Below are 14,686 nucleotides of genomic sequence, written 5' to 3' on the forward strand. Positions count from 1 at the left end.
TATATATATATATATATAAGCAACTGACTTCTATTTCTAAGAAAACTGCAAGTCCTTTAATAAGTATGGGATTTACATTAAGGTCGATTAGTCACGTGCTAAAACATGCGCTTGCATAGTATTGAAGGCACTAGCAAAATCAATGATTACAATTAATAGTTAATTGTACCAAAATATTATAAACCAACATTAAAATAAGCAATTTTAATTATTTTTGTACATACAGTATATCATAATTTTATAACTATCATAATCCTTTGGGAAAAAAAACAGTCACTCTGAGAGGGGATTAATGGAACCCTTCATGGGAATAATAAAAATAATGATTGCAAAAAGGCCCTACAAACCCGGCATATACCAGTACAGTAGGCACATGCTCCCGGCTTTTACAATAATTATATTACAGTACATAGGCCTTTATTATGTAGGTAAATTTCTCATGTCTAGACCCCTAGCTGGAAACAATATCTGTTTAACTGCTATCTCTGCCACTACCAATAAACACTGAATTTACATTGGTTACACTTGATAAAATTAGCATGAGAACTTTGATCTTTCGATCAGATGACATGTAATATAATAATATGAGTAGGCTAATCTACACCAACCTCTTATACTTACATACTATTGTCGTATAATAGTAGTGATTCAGATCTTCACTGACTGCTGGGTTTCACCTGTTCAAAAGACGTATTGCATATATTCCAAAGACTTTTCGTGATGGTTCGTGAATGTGCGATTTAGTCCTAAACTAAGATTAGGTAAATTTGATTTAATCGTAAGTACTTGTTCGTTTTGACTGTGTCTCTATGTTATAACATCTCACTCCTGTACTCAGGGGTGGCGCTAGGATTTCCCCAACTGGGAGTCGATGTCCCCGACGAAAAGAAAAGTAGATAGATAATCCATAGAGTTTGCTCTATGGATTATCGCTCACACAATCGATTGTTTAGTTTAGCCGACTATTTTCTATAGCTAGCTCGGTTCCCCCAGTAGCTTAGTGGGGATGAGTTTTATATTTCAAAATATTTAAATATGTGAAACACTCAAACTTATCTATCTTAATAGTAATTACTCTATAAAATGAATTGATAGAATGCAATTATTACATTTTTTTCAAAATGCTAATAAGCATATGTTTATTTTTCAGTTAATAAGCTTAGTTTTCAATAACTAAAAAAAATCACTGTTTGGTTCATTTTTTATTTCTGAAAATCGGAATATTCTTAAGGGTATGACCAAGTTTACTTATACCTGTACTTCTCTAGGCAAAAAAATATTTTGATTATCAAACAAACACCTAAATACAGTATGCAAACATGAACTTTTTGTGCATATTTCTAACAAATATAAAATAGTTGTCATTTAAAGAATTCAAGTAATTTCGACTGTAAAAGTAAATTTCTATTTTGACTGTTTTACAAATTTTGTTCCTGTTTTTAAATTATATGGGCCTATTCACTCCTCGTACACTGCAAACAATCATGAAGTTATATTATACATTAAGTTATATTATACACTGGTCATACACTCGTCACTTTTCACAGTCAATAAAGTCTACTTTTAGTCAATGATGAACAAGAACATGGAAGAAGATATGTTAAAATGTAAGTTAACATAAATTATTTTGTTAAAATTATACATGGTTATCATTGTTAATATTAAGGTTTATAATTACATCGATTTATCCATATGTTCGTTTTTCTTACAAAGTAGCGTCTTCATTGTCCAGTAAATTTAATTACTACGCCTACTGTAATCAGCCCAATTGAAGGTTAGGAATAATAATCATTAACTGAATAATTTCAAACTTTTTTAAGCTAATTTTGACATGAATTAAATTTTCGGCCTAATCGACTGCATGACGTACAACAGGTATATGATTGAGAGGGCGCAATGCAGGTCGTCACTCGAGAAGTCTGTTAACTACTCTAAAATACATATACTGATCATATCACTATCAACCGATGACTACCTGTACTACAATAGCTTGACTATAAAACTAACTTTAAAAGATGGCGGTTGACTTATAAAGCAATTGAAATAGTACTTACCTATACACAAGAGGAAATTATTATACTATACTATAATAATTTCCACTGGTGTATGATATGCAACTATACTAATTTCTTAATGCATTTCTTATTTTCCCCTTTCTTTTGTTTTATAACTACTGAACATACGTTCAAATTACAAATCAAGCATGTCAGCAAGGGCGTTTCTTTTAGTTACTGTACCTTTTAATGTTTGATTAGGTATTACTATAAAAGTACTGGTAAATTATTATTATCAGCTGTATTCTTTCATATGTGCAATCATACAGTTTTGCAATATAAAGAGCAGAAGATATGTTTGTTTTCAATTTACATGATACAAAGCAAAATAAGTTAATTGAATTTTATTCAAAACAATTTACAGGCGATTCTGAAGAAATATTTCAGGAGCTTAAATCAGTTGTTTCAGAATGGTATGACAGTAGAGGATATATCGATAATCTAAAAGTCTTGTACAGAGATTTGTTATCTCCTGCTGAGTTACATAACGCGTCTATGACGATAGAGTTGCTAAATTTATTAAGTGATTCCGATGAACTAAGTTCAAAAAGTCTCACTCTTCTGTATGACACCATAACGATAAGCAAACAGTTTGCATTAGTTAAACAATTTGAAGAGCAACTACCATTAGTTCCAGTACCTAAGAACATTAGGGATAATAAAATATCTAAGTTCACACCTCACCGACAAAGGCTGATGAAACTGGGAAAACAACTGACAAATGAATGTGTAGCCAAGATAGATGGTTTGTTTAATAAGCCATTGAAAAAATATCCTGACAGCTGGTGTTTAATTTTGGATTTGGAAAACAGAGGTTTAATTTGTAAAGGAGAGATGACAACATTTCGTGGAAAATTAGAGAAGCTTAATCTTACAGCAGATGTGTGTAGATTATGTAAAGGTAAATGATACAGATTTTATATAATTATTTATTATTCATATTTATTTATTTGCCAAATCAAATTATAAGCATCAGTTACTATTATCATAATCAAAATCATCATCATAATCATCACCATCACCGTCGTCGTCGCTGTCATCGTCGTTGTCATCCTAACCCTCATTTGAATATTGTTAATACATACTTTCTATATTATGATAGATATATGTGTTATACTAAACTTATAATTAACTTGTACATTAATAGTTTACTGGTTAATTATAAGTTAAGTATAACACATAATAAACCTAACTTATGAATTAAATCTCATTTCTATTCACAAGTATGCTAAAATCCCCCAAATATAATTATAACTTTGTTTCAGATGATGAAAGTCAATCACCAGTATTCAAAAAAGCAAAGTTAGTTTTACCTAGCAACCAAGGTGTGTATAATGTAGATATAATTTAAATAAAATTAATAATTTATAGGCTAGTAACTATCCTTTATTTGGTATCATTAATAAATTTAATCAAATAATGCATATTGTGATTTATTTTCCAAGTTCAGAATCAGATTCTGATTTAATTATATCTTTCCAATTTTACAATAGCACTGAGTACATTTTTAAATAACTCTAATCTGACAAAAACAAATTACAATTAAAGAATTATCATAATATATCAAGATAGTAATTTATAAAATATAAAAATTTTGAATAAAAAATCCATAGATGTATACATGTAGCATGGCCTCAATGCAGCTGGTAGAGTAACTAAACGGTAAATAGAAAGTATTTGGTTCAAATCTTGATAGAGACAATAAGTTTTTCTTTTTCTAATTATCAGAGACTGTATCATTGAATAATAAAAAAATATATAATTACATGTAATAAATAGTATCTGACAGTTTGCCTTAATTGCAGCAAACAATTGTATATAAAAATCGGGATTTGGAAAAACATAACCATAATTGCTATTGTATAAAAAAATATTACTTTTCACCTTCAAATTATTATTATTAAACTGATTTATTGTTCAAGAAGAAAGTTCATCATTGGAAATAATTACTACTAACAAACATTATCAAGTGTCTCTACTAATATTCACTTAGTTTCAGACGATGAAAGTCATCTACCGGCATTAAGAAGACCATCACAAGGTGTGTATAATGTAATTACGAATTAATCCAATGTAGTAATAAAAATCGCAGTGGATTGATTGACATTATGATCAATCAAGCATTCAACCAGCCAATCAATCAATCAATCAATCAGTCTTATAAATTAATCATATCATTTAACCTATCAATTATTATTTAATCAATTAACTTTATTTTGGAATCAAGTTCATAGAAAATATAAAGGGGTATAAGGGCCAACCAGAATAAAATATCTATAAAGGTCAAAAAAAGAATTATTGCAGTAAAGTCAGTACTCTTCTACTACTAGTGGTCATTCTGTGTAAGATACTGTAAATGCAGAAAGCAGAATTGTTTAGACAATCACACTCAATAGCATTCTTAAAGTGAATCCAGTAACTAGTTCTAAATTTTAGCTTAATGTGAGTGGGAAATTTTAATGTTTATTTTAGTAAGTCATTTGAAATACTTAAAAATTATGTTAATATTGTTATTTACTCAGAAAGTTGTTCGAACGTGTTGTGGATTAAAGAGTGCAAATGCTTATATTTCAGTTGTTGACAGCTGACTTAATTTTCATTTTATCTTATAATTCAGATGAGATTATCAGACAATATCTGCACGGTCAACAACAAAAAGTGTGCAGAAATGCTAACCGATTCACTCCGGCAACGTGGAATACCAGGTACCAAGTTGACGTTGCTCACATGTTCACTGATTTGGACCTACTTAAACAAAATAAAAAGAAACAGGATGCCAAACCAACAACTTTGAAGGAGATTTTAGAAATTTTCAAATGCACACCTGCATGTAGGGCTCTTATCGACGGTGAAGGTGGCATTGGTAAAACTACCCTACTCAGGTACTTAGCATACAACTGGGCCACCAATACATCAGATGAAATTTTCAAAGACAAAATAGTATTTCCAGTTGGTATCAGAGATATGGAGGCACGTGAGGATGTCTTAGATGTAATTGTGAAACAGATTAATTTCAAACATTTTAATTTGAAAACAAATTTGCTTGAGGATCCAAAATTAATTAAACGATTTATATTGAATCATGATGATGAGGTTGTATTTTTGTTAGATGGATTAGATGAATTGAGAGATGGAAATGAATGTCCATCAAAACTTTTCAAAAGAGAAGAATTAGAAAGCAGCACAGTAATACTTACATCTCGATCAGAAAATATAGACGAGTTCATTAATGAGAGCAGTGTACATGTCAAAGTGAAGGGATTCAATGCTGGTAATATCAAAATATATATCAATAAATATTTTGATCATTTTGAAGAAGAAGGCCAATCTGAATTAGGAGACACCCTAATTAGAGAATTGCAGGTGGATGCAGTATGCAGGAGTCCTGGATTTAAACACAGAGACGTGTATTCAATGTGTAAGAATCCAATGTTGCTTCTCTCAGTATGTACAATTTGGGAGGAAAGTCAAAAGCTTCCAGCTGACAAATCTGATCTACTTAAAGAATTTTTTAGATGTATATTGAATCAGTTTATTGATAAACAAAAATCCAAAGAGGGTAAAATATCTGTATTGCAGAATACCCCAAAGAAGTATGTCGATGCTATGCTTGCATTAGGGAAGTGTATGTATAGAGGCTTAAAGAAAAATCAACTGTACATAAACAAAAAACATTTGGAAGGAAATGAAGAAACAGTTACACTGGCTTCTAAACTTGGATTTGTCTACGAAGATGCATCCAGTTTTAAAGCGAAGTTTGAACATATTTTTACAGCTCCTCACAAGTTGATAGTAGAATCATTAGTAGGGTTTTACTTTTACAAATTATGTCATCTAACAGTGTTGGGAAATGATTGTAAAGGAGACCGTGACATGGCCAATGTAATTACTCGATTGGATGATAATGAATGGGTAGCAATAAGAGAAAATAAATATCTACACATGGCAAGAGTGTTTGCAATTGGATTTCTTGGTGCTAATGCTGGATTGTTCTTAAGTCATTGGATAACAAAAGGGTTTTCAACATTTCCGGCTCTAATGACGTATTTAAACATTGTGAAAGATAAGCACATGTCCTCTGTAGTTGACGAACTAAGTAGCAGCATTACCAGAGCAGATATAAAATTAAAATCACAAATTGATAAAGTATGTAAATCTCTGAGGAGATTTATTCTTAACTTCAATCCTTCTTTGAACCTAAGTAAAGATGAACCTTTCATAAAACTTATGAGAAAAATGTATAATGATTTTTGGGGGCCATGTCAGCTAATATCAAAGAATGAGCTGAAAAAGTTAAAAACTATCACTGAAGCTTTTTGTAACAAACTGTCATAATCTGACGAAAAAGGCAGAATACTTGCTCACATCATGATTGCTATGCCACGTCAAGCATGTTTTTTTGAAGCTATTTGTGATATTTGTACTGACATTGATACTAACTATCTAGAAGATGAGTGCCAAAAGCTTAATTTCAAATATGATATTACAAGGTATTCAATGTGTCGTACAAGAAATACCAACTCACATTTAGTTCATCTGTTAAGCAACTCACCAAAACTTGACAGGCTGCTGTTATATAATAGTATCACGGATGTAAATTTGGATTACATGATCAGAGTGTGTTTAAAAAGAGATATAAAGTTAGAATTAACGTTTCTTGATGTCAGTGGTAATGATTTCAGGAATATTGATGGATCTTTATTGGCATCGTTATTCATTATTGCTCCAAAGCTGTTTCATCTTTCAATGAATGATTGTAGCCTGTCAGTTGCTATTATAAATGATATGATCACAGAATGTTTTAGTAAAGGTTGTATGTTAAAAATTCTTGAAATCACTGATAATAATTTCAGCAATATAGATACATCTTTATTGGTTAATGCTCCTAAATTGAATATTGTAACATAAATAATGTTTGTATACTTTCTTAATATTCTTGAATATTCTTGCATGTTCGCTTAAATGTAAAACTGCTATTTTTGCTGATGACACCCTTATGTATAGTCCTATAACCTCTCCTCAAGACTCTCTCAACCTTCAAGCAGATCTTGACCAACTTACTCTGTGGAGTGAAGTAAACCGAATGCCTTTCAATGTTCTGAAGAAAAAATGTTTTATATATCACACGCTCGCGTAATAAACAATTGTGTTCCTATTTCTTGTCTTGCTCTCTTAATAGTCCGGTGACCACCATTAAATACCTTGGTGTTACTTTCAACTCAAAATTGACCTGGGAGGACCATGTCCATGCCATTGTTTCCAAAGCTAAGCGTATGCTTGGTTTTGTTTGGAGCGTGGCTCGACATGCTTCGACCAGTGCATTTTTGTCTCTCTACAAAAGCCTTGTATTGCCAGGCCTGGAGTATGCTCAACCCGCCTGGTTTCCATGGACTAAATCTTTGTCAGATCTGCTTGAGGGAGTCCATAGAAGAGCAACTCGTCTTGCTCTTAAACAACATCGAGGACAGACGATCTTTGAGGAGAGGTTACATTTGCTTTCTTTTTAGGTCTTTGTCTGTCAGAAGGGACAAATTGCTTATTATTTTTTGCTTTATAGTTCTGATGGGCCTTCTAAACTGCAGCACAGTTTATGATTGTATCAAAATCAATACCAGACATAATGATCGCTTGTGTTTCCGTCACCAAGCATCAAGGACCCAAGCATTTTTCAACTCGGTAGCCATCAGGATGCCTCATGTCTGGGACCAGCTCCCTAGATTAACCGATGCTGCAGTTTTAGAAAGCCCATCTTTTCTTCGTAAGGTTTCTTTGTATTTTGATTCGCTCTAATGTTTGATCTTTTAATGTGTTGCTGACTTTGGGGTTGGGTAAACCGGCTTTGCTACAGTGATTTGGTTCAGTCTGGTTGTCCCTGGTCTCCCCAAATTTCAGCTTTTTTTTTTGTTGTTGTTGTAAATGACCAAATAAATAATGAAATGAAATGAAATTCGATAATAATTTGAGCAACATAGATAGATCTTATTATTGGTTAATGCTCCTAAATTGAATATCGCAACATAAGTAATGTTTGTCTACTATGTATTAGTCATCTTAATATTCTTGTGGTTACCAGATATTTGCATAGGAGTAAAGTTTGTAATTAAGCTGTATTTGAGTTTAAAGAGAAACAATCACTAAATATCACTGATTGTTCCTCTTGCAATTCAATTCAATACACTATTTCTTTGCTCCAAAAGCCATTACTCTACTTAATCCTCTTTGGTCGGAGCAGGACATAAGGCGTCAACAATCTGCTTCCATCTGGAGCGATCTTTACTCATTAAATCATTACTCACAAGTACTCTATGGTTTTGACACCTGACTAACCTACTAAAATATAAGGGAGGAAAAAGATGTTTTTATATTCTTTCCTTTACATAAGTTCCCATTAATATGGGATCTCCAAACAGATCAAAACCAGCCTACACTCCTGAATTTTTATCAACACAAAACAATTGAATAATCATAGGCTTATGCATGTCGATTGGTTTATCAATATGATCTATAAATAAAATGCATGTATGAACATGGAATTTTTTTTTTCCTTTTTTCCCTTTTTATTATTATTATTATTATTATTATTATTATTATTATTTTATTTACTTTAACATTAAACAGTAAACCATTAAAATATAAGCAGGCATATTTGTGACGTTTCGGATCACCGGATCTTCACCTGACTGACTGGTTTCCGATGTTGCGGGCCGCGATCTATAGATTCAGGTCAGATTTATTGATTAAAATTGGTTGTAATTATGAGGAATTTTGTATGTGGCATCTTCTCTCTTCATGTCGTTTCCACCTTTTCGTCTACCAACTATGTGGTGAGATATAAGTTTTTGTAATATTCTTTTGATGGTTTGAAACCATTATCAATAATATTTATTCATGCAACATTCTCTTGTCAATTGCAATATTGACAGATTAAAACTATTATTATAGAATTTTATTGAGGCCTATTTAGTTTAGTTTTTAAGCATTTGTTATTGGGGCACTCTCAAAGAAAAAAAAGAAAATCAAGTTCAAGTAGTTAAAAATCAACTCAAATCGCATTATTTTAAGAGCCAGCGCCCACTCGCCTCTAGTCATCGCCCACCCCATTGCAAGACTCCTACGCCACTGCTGCTTGGCAAGACTTGATCTAATATGTAGCCTACAGTATCGTAAGCTTTTCTATGATTACCGCACTATTCGAATAAATGCCCTGCTTTGAATAAATTCCCCCACCGACTCGAATAAACTCCCCCTATAGCCTTATTTGAAATAAACGCCTCCTTTTTTCCTTGAATAAATGCACCCTCCCCTTCCCCCTTAAATTACTGTAAGCATATTTCACAACAAATTCCATTAATGTTCTACTCCAGTAGAATTACATTTGTTTAATCCTGGTTGGGATCTGTAAGTCTTTCTTTCACGTAAACAGATTTTGATGGTAATTATATTGTGTTGTTAATATTTACAGTGAAATTACAGTGAGTGGATTCTTTTAGTATACATCAATTTTATAGTAAACGCCTCCCTCAAACACTGTGCGTGCAATGACAAGCCAATGTGTTGTTAATTTGCACATGTTTTAACTTGTATAATGACTGTATGTTCCTATTTGAATAGCTCATTAAAAAATTTAACAAACTTTCAAAAATTAGAAAAAAATCACAGCTTTAATGACATTTTATTAGAAAAAACCAGGGTCTATAAATAAAATATAACCTCAACGCAGTGTCCTACTTGAGATTTCAAAGGTTATTTTGAAAAGAGGCCCATATCCAGTGGCGTAACGCCTATGCGCTCTCGATCTAGCACCCTGAGCAAAAAGGACTTTGTTGATAATAAAACCATAATGTGTCTCTGAAATCGACTGTAGGGTATATATCACATTATAATGATTAAAGAGAAGGGGCCTCGACGCCCCCCCCCCTCTCGGCCCGGGACCCCACCAAATTTCTCAAAAAAAAAAAAAATAGAATAAATAAAAATGGAGATAAAAAGAATTTTAAGTCTGTAAGTGGCATTTCCGGCCATCTAGGCGTGCCATAGTAATACATTTTCTTATCTCAGTCACACAAGGGCAACAGCATAATGTGTGTCTGAAATCGACTGTAGGACATATCATATTATATCCAGTGGCGGAATAAAGAGTGTGGGGGAGGGGGGAGCTGCCGATTCGGGCCCCACTAAATTTGTCAAAATATTGTTTAACTGGAGATAAAAAGAAAATTCATAATTTTGTCTGTGAAGTGTCATTTCCGTTTATCTAAAGGGTGCTATATTCATAAATTTTCTTACCTCAGCCCCAACCATGGTGGGTCTGAGGTGGTATAGACTCTCCAACTGTGAAAGCCCCTCCCTGGCCTCAATTTTCTGGATGCATATTATATCATTTATTCATCGTTAAAAAAAAAAATAGAATAACGATGCACACCTAAAAATCCCACGATGGAATTGGTGACCGGGACCCAAAAAGGGGCCCCAGTTTCAGAAATACACAGAGCCCCCGGCCCCATTGTTACACCAATGCCCATATTGTTTTCAAGATAGGCCTTATAGGCCTAATTCCTTTTTTTTACATAAGGATTGTAAAAGAATACCAAAGAAACAGAAATACCAACGAAAACGCTTGAATTTAGAGTGGATTTACTGTCTTTTTACATTTTTAAGTGGCAGTCTTTACTTAATGTTTGCAATAGTAAACATTTTAATCTAAAACTTTTTTTTTGTTTTTTGTAAGTAAACTTTATGCCTATGTTTAGGAGAAGGTTTACATCATTGCTATTTGTTTAATGTTGCTGTTGAATCTTTCATTAACTCCTTTTTCATTTCTAGTTGATTCTTATGTCATGCTTCATTTTTCTTTTGTAATTGTTTTCCTGAATGAATGAATTAATGAAAGAAAAAATGAATAAATGAATTAATTAATGGACGGATGGACGACCAACCGACTGAACCAATGAATCAATGAACGGAAGAATGAATGAATGAATGATTGATGGATTGATGAGAATTGAAATGGATGGATGAAAGATGGATGGAGGATGGAGAATGAATGAAAGAATGGATGGGATGGATGGATAAATAAATAAATTGGTGAGAAATTTTCAGATCTGCAGTGGCGGTGACACAGGAGGATGGGGGAAATTCCCCACCCCCAGATAAATTTCTTCTCCATCCCCTGGTTTTTAACCTCCCAGAAAGAAGGAAAACCACCTTCTACATATTAATAATAAACTGTCTAGCTACTAAAATCGATTAAATAATCCTCTGAAACCCCTATTGTTATTTTTTCTGGGACTTCAAACTCCCTTGACCACCTTTTACCCCTAGACATTTTGAGCAACGCCTAACCACACCCACCCCAGCATATTTTCCCCCTGAATTTTAACTTTTCCCCTACCTTTTAATTTTCCCCCTCACTTTTCCACCCCCATAATAACGAAAAATAGACACATTTTTAATACGATTTTTCAATTATACAACTTCATTTATTTTTATAAAAATGTAGTACATAAAATTACATTTTTAATACGATTTTGCAATTATACAACTTCATATATTTTTATAAAAATGTAGTACATAAAATAATCAAAATTCTAATTTTCAATTACACAATTATACATCACGAACGGCAATACGAGCAAATCAACGACTGACAAGACTGTGGGATGAAAATGTAGCTGGTATCCGGGGGGTCATTCACTGATGACATCGGCAAGTCGACTAAATTCACTGAGAGCCGCACTACATTCACTGAAAGACGCGCTTGGCGTTCCATAGAAATTACCGGCGGCTCAACTTGTCGGCGGCTCAACCGGTCATATCCCGAATAGACGTGGGCACAGTAACCAATGGTGGGTGCGAGTTTTCCTATATTTGAGTATATGTTTGCTAACGTGGGTACGAGTTGGCATGGGTACGAAGATTGATTAAAAATCCTACATATGACACAAAATCTAGCATACCTGCATTCTGAAAAGACCATCCATTTAACAGGCCTATATACAGTACTTGAAATTCCGATAGAAAAATCATCGACAAGCAATGGGGGCAGACATGTTGGACTAATAACATAATTTGTCAGTAAATATTAATCCGACAAACGTAAAATATTGATGTTTATTTTAGAATTTCAAATTTATTTCAGCAGGAAAAAGAACTTCAGCGCTTTGTAACTGAAAAGAAAGGCGCTATAACTATATGCTATATGATCATAACTCCTCAACCACTTGGTCTAAAAGCACAAAAATAGTGTCTCCACAATCCACTCATAAACGAAAAAGTCAAATGCATCTTACATTGCTTTATGGGATACGAATCTGAAAATGGTAATTTAACAATAGGTAAAATGTGATACATGTTTCCACTTGAATTTTTTGTCAGTTCACTTAGCCGTTTCGTTTATCATTTCGCTCAGTATTCACAGTCTATATCACGTAGGTCTAATTGTGTCCAAATGCAATTTTTCCTTTCATAACAGTATGGATCCAGACTAAATGAACAAATCAACATCACCATCAATATCATCAGAATAAACTACTTCATCAACATTGTCGCAGCCATCAACCTGGCAAGGGCCACAAGCAGCTGTGCATGGCAGATTAGCTTTCTTGCACGAACATCTGCGGTTGCTAAAATCTGTCTTGCAATTACATCTTATAATGTTGAGTAGCTCCTCCGGTGCTCTTCTTGTCATTATGGGGTGCAGACCGTTTTTTTTCGTCATTTTCCCATCCCCATTCACATGGGTTAAGGTATTCACCGTATGCCCACATGTTGATCTGATGGTAAGCTCTGAGGCTGTGGAAATGCGTCGCTGACTTCGTTGGTGGCAACTGTGATTGGTTTTATAACCTTTGTGGAAGTAGAAACTATTCGTTTGAATAGTTGATCTCTAAGTTCAGAAAGAGTACCTTGTTTTCCACCAAAAAGTTCCTTCTTTACCATTCGCCCATATTCTATTATGGCTTGATTTTGGTCTGATTTCATAAATACTTTAGCACATTATTTGAGTACATCAGACTTCTTAAACTTCTGTATGATTGCTTTCTTGCCAACATTTGATATTCTTGAAACCGTATCACATCCAGTAAATGCATGGAGAAAGGGCAATGCTTGACAGATTTCATCAGCCAATGCTTCTTTTAGAGTTGTGATGCATATTGCCTCGCTTACCCCCTTTTTATCACTACTCAAGAAAACAGGCTTGTGCCAATCTTTCAGATGAAAGAGCAGGAGTACAAGCAAGTCAGTGTCTTCTCCTACTAAAGTTAAAGAAGCAGTCTCAGCAATGGCCAGGGTTTTATCAACTATATTTACATCAGCATCTCCTATGCATTGTGTAACGTTACACATCTGGATTCGGAATTCATCTGATAGGTATGATATGAGTCGTTTCTTATTTGCAGTATTACTTAAGAAGACTTCCCTTTCATATTGCATTCAGTATTAAGGCTAAAATTTACTTGGTTATCACCTTTTCTTCTTTTCTCATGGGTGTTACATTTGGTTGAAACGGATTGCTCATACCCATCAAAGACAACATCAGCTCTGCCATATTTGTGGATAGTGTATTCTGTGTAACTGTACTATCTTCTGAAAAGGTACTCCTTTGGGCCATAACAACTTGTGTAAAAGGTAGCCACCATCAATTACAAATCTGTCAGTCTTTGGTATGTTATTTTCAAATATGAATTTTGCTTCATTCATGTCTGATTCTTTTATCAAATCCCCTCGCTCATTTTCATATATAGGTCTTCTAACTGCTCTTTATTCGATGTCTTTGAGGAATATGCCTTTAACGTTGACATTGCTTCTGCTATCAGTGCTTCCTTCAACTTTGGCTTATCAGCTGTCAGCATTACATGGTTTCTTAAAAAGAGGGCTGGTGGATATGGAGTCAGTTCGTACTTGAACACATAAGATGTATCAATATCAACAGTCTACTGTATGATAAGGAACTGCTGAACGAGCACAGTGGGGTCAATACTTATGTCCTTGTATACTTTTATTTCGTTTGTAGTTCCCATTGTCACTGCTTTCTGGCTTCTCTTAAACTTATGCGAAAATGCGGTTCTCTTATGCATAGCTTTAATAATATCTTTTCCAACAGACTGGTATGAGTCCACATTGACTTCTTGACTTGCAACCTCACCATTAACAACATTTCTGAGCAATGGATCTGCAGAAAATGGGGAGTATTCTCTTAAAACATCAAGCAGTCGAGAAACATCATCGCAATCTCTTTGCAATCGTGCTCTTCCCAATGTTTCATGTTGCACGCTTGTTACCAGATCCACACCTGTGCTCTTCTGCATAGCAAGGTTAATTGCTGCTCGATGTGGCATTGATTGTGTCCACAAATTCCGCTGTGCTTCTGTCATCCAACTGCCTCTTGTCAGCCCACCTGATGTTTTGAGAGATCTCATTATGTTTGCTCTATGGTAAGAATCGGGACTAAGTCCTGCCCAAAAATTATTAGTGCGTCTTATTACATGGAAGCCATTTTGAAATCTTTGGTAAAGCTCTGGGTGCTCATCTGGAAGTTTCAGCATCTCTTCAAGGAAGAAGTGGGATGACCTTAGATAATGGAAATTACCGCTTGAGGCTAGAATAGGTAGACTGTCTTTCATGGATTTTAG

At 34.0% G+C, this 14,686-nt stretch overlaps 2 protein-coding genes across 7 annotated transcripts in view; one reads left to right on the forward strand and one right to left on the reverse strand.

Annotated features, from left to right (window-relative positions):
- The window catches only part of LOC117121434 (somatostatin receptor type 2-like), a 14,455-nt gene extending 2,329 nt beyond the window's left edge, over positions 1 to 12,126 (reverse strand). For 2 of the 5 annotated variants that reach the window (XR_004447551.1, XR_004447549.1), the window contains exon 1: positions 12,011 to 12,126. Coding sequence is in view for 2 of the 5 variants with exons in the window: in XM_033266642.1 (XP_033122533.1) it covers positions 12,011 to 12,030 (20 nt within the window). In the remaining 3 variants the exon portion in view is untranslated. Of the gene's footprint in view, positions 1 to 621; positions 750 to 12,010 lie in introns of those variants that run through there. The other 3 variants (XM_033266642.1, XM_033266641.1, XR_004447550.1) reach the window with 2 other exon arrangements.
- Positions 644 to 7,133, forward strand: LOC117121433. 2 transcript variants are annotated; one of them, XM_033266639.1, is made up of 6 exons: positions 644 to 778; positions 1,548 to 1,607; positions 2,419 to 2,955; positions 3,320 to 3,379; positions 4,048 to 4,095; positions 4,672 to 7,133. In XM_033266639.1, the coding sequence occupies exons 2-6, from the start codon at positions 1,571 to 1,573 to the stop codon at positions 6,387 to 6,389; spliced, it is 2,400 nt and encodes a 799-aa protein (XP_033122530.1). In that variant the 5' UTR covers positions 644 to 778; positions 1,548 to 1,570; the 3' UTR covers positions 6,390 to 7,133. The 2 variants fall into 2 exon arrangements, with proteins under 2 accessions (XP_033122530.1, XP_033122531.1); XM_033266640.1 differs by having other exon boundaries at positions 678 to 761.
- Positions 12,127 to 14,686: the final 2,560 nt, after the last annotated feature.

The sequence above is a fragment of the Anneissia japonica genome, unplaced genomic scaffold, assembly GCF_011630105.1.
Source record: "Anneissia japonica isolate Jap-2015-1 unplaced genomic scaffold, ASM1163010v1 scaffold41793_len627382_cov181, whole genome shotgun sequence".
NCBI lineage: Eukaryota > Metazoa > Echinodermata > Crinoidea > Comatulida > Comatulidae > Anneissia > Anneissia japonica.